The sequence below is a fragment of the Aplysia californica genome, unplaced genomic scaffold (genome assembly GCF_000002075.1).
Source record: "Aplysia californica isolate F4 #8 unplaced genomic scaffold, AplCal3.0 scaffold00468, whole genome shotgun sequence".
Taxonomy (NCBI): Eukaryota; Metazoa; Mollusca; class Gastropoda; order Aplysiida; family Aplysiidae; genus Aplysia; species Aplysia californica.
Genome location: NW_004797738.1, coordinates 114,649 through 115,838, shown reverse-complemented (window position 1 = coordinate 115,838; position 1,190 = coordinate 114,649). Strand labels below are relative to the sequence as shown.

The 1,190-nt window shown below is 43.4% G+C and overlaps 1 protein-coding gene across 1 annotated transcript in view; it reads right to left on the bottom strand.

The window, feature by feature from the left end:
- Positions 1 to 130: 130 nt before the first annotated feature.
- LOC101863690 (cytochrome P450 10) overlaps positions 131 to 1,190 on the bottom strand; it is an 8,038-nt gene continuing 6,978 nt past the window's right edge. Inside the window, exons 5-6 of the mRNA XM_035971593.1 lie at positions 866 to 962; positions 131 to 304 (exon numbers count right to left, since the gene is read on the bottom strand). Of these exons, the coding sequence (XP_035827486.1) occupies positions 131 to 304; positions 866 to 962 (271 nt within the window). The remainder of the gene's footprint in view (positions 305 to 865; positions 963 to 1,190) is intronic.

The window sequence follows — 1,190 nt, the reverse complement described above, 5'->3', positions numbered from 1 at the left end:
GACATAATATTTTACGAAATTTCTGTTTATTCAGTAGATCAATTGGCATGAGAACAGAACTTCATAAATAACCGTAACCGCGTATATGGGGGAGTAAAACGTTTTACAACGACAAAGCCAGCTGTTGATTTCACCTTAGACTCTCCTTCAGTACGCCCTTCAGGTAGATGAGCTTTTTCAACTGTTGATAGGTGACGTCATAGCCTTTCTCGGGAAGCTCTCGGCAAATTTCCTCGAATAGCCTCTCTTGGATGTCCGGGTGACGAGCAAGCTCGAATAAGATGGCTTTGGTTGTGTTGGAAGTCTGAGACGGAAAGTTAATGAGTTGTGAACACAATGAAAACGAAATGGCATGACACACGTCAACGGTGCTATTGTGTTTCGTCCGCGACTTACTGTCTCAGTGAACGTTTATGTGTCTCGACATTATAGGCGAATCCCATGCGTCAATGGATGATACATATTATTACAACTCATCGTATTAATTGACATGGAAGTTCGATAAAGACTCACTGTGTCAAAGGATGCTATCGTATCTCGACACGAACTAAGAATGAAATAGATGCTATCTTACCACGACAAGGGTCACAGTGCCAACTGATTTGATCGTATCTCGACAGAAAATCAGTGTCTGTGAATGTTATTGTACCTCGATTTTGACCTTCGTGTCTGTGAACAGTGACCGATATCGTATCTCGAAGTGAACCAACGGTGTAAATGGATGCACTATCTCGACAGTAACTCACCGCGTTAAATAAATGTTATTGTACTTCAATTTTGACTCTCATTCCTGTGAATTCTGACTAATATCGCATCTCGACGCGAATCACGGTGTAAATAGATGCGTATCTTGACAGTAACTCACTGTGTCAAAGGATGCCATCATGAGCTCCATAACGTTAGAATAAATCTCGCGTGTTGTCTGAGTTCCCTGTGACGCCAACGACTGGATGAAGGAGGCGCTAGAATTGGCGCATTGAAGCCTCTGGTCTATAAGGTGAGTGGCTGGAGACAGGAATTTGAGCTGTCACAAGTCACGAACGACCTACTGGCCTCTGTGGTGTAGTTGTTAATCATTTCGCCATTGCATGCAGAGGCTCGCGTTTGATTCCCTAGAGGGAGAACTTAGATTTTTATCGAGCATCTCGGTTTTTCTGCCGGGATGTTATATCCCTCTCAGCTCAGGTTCG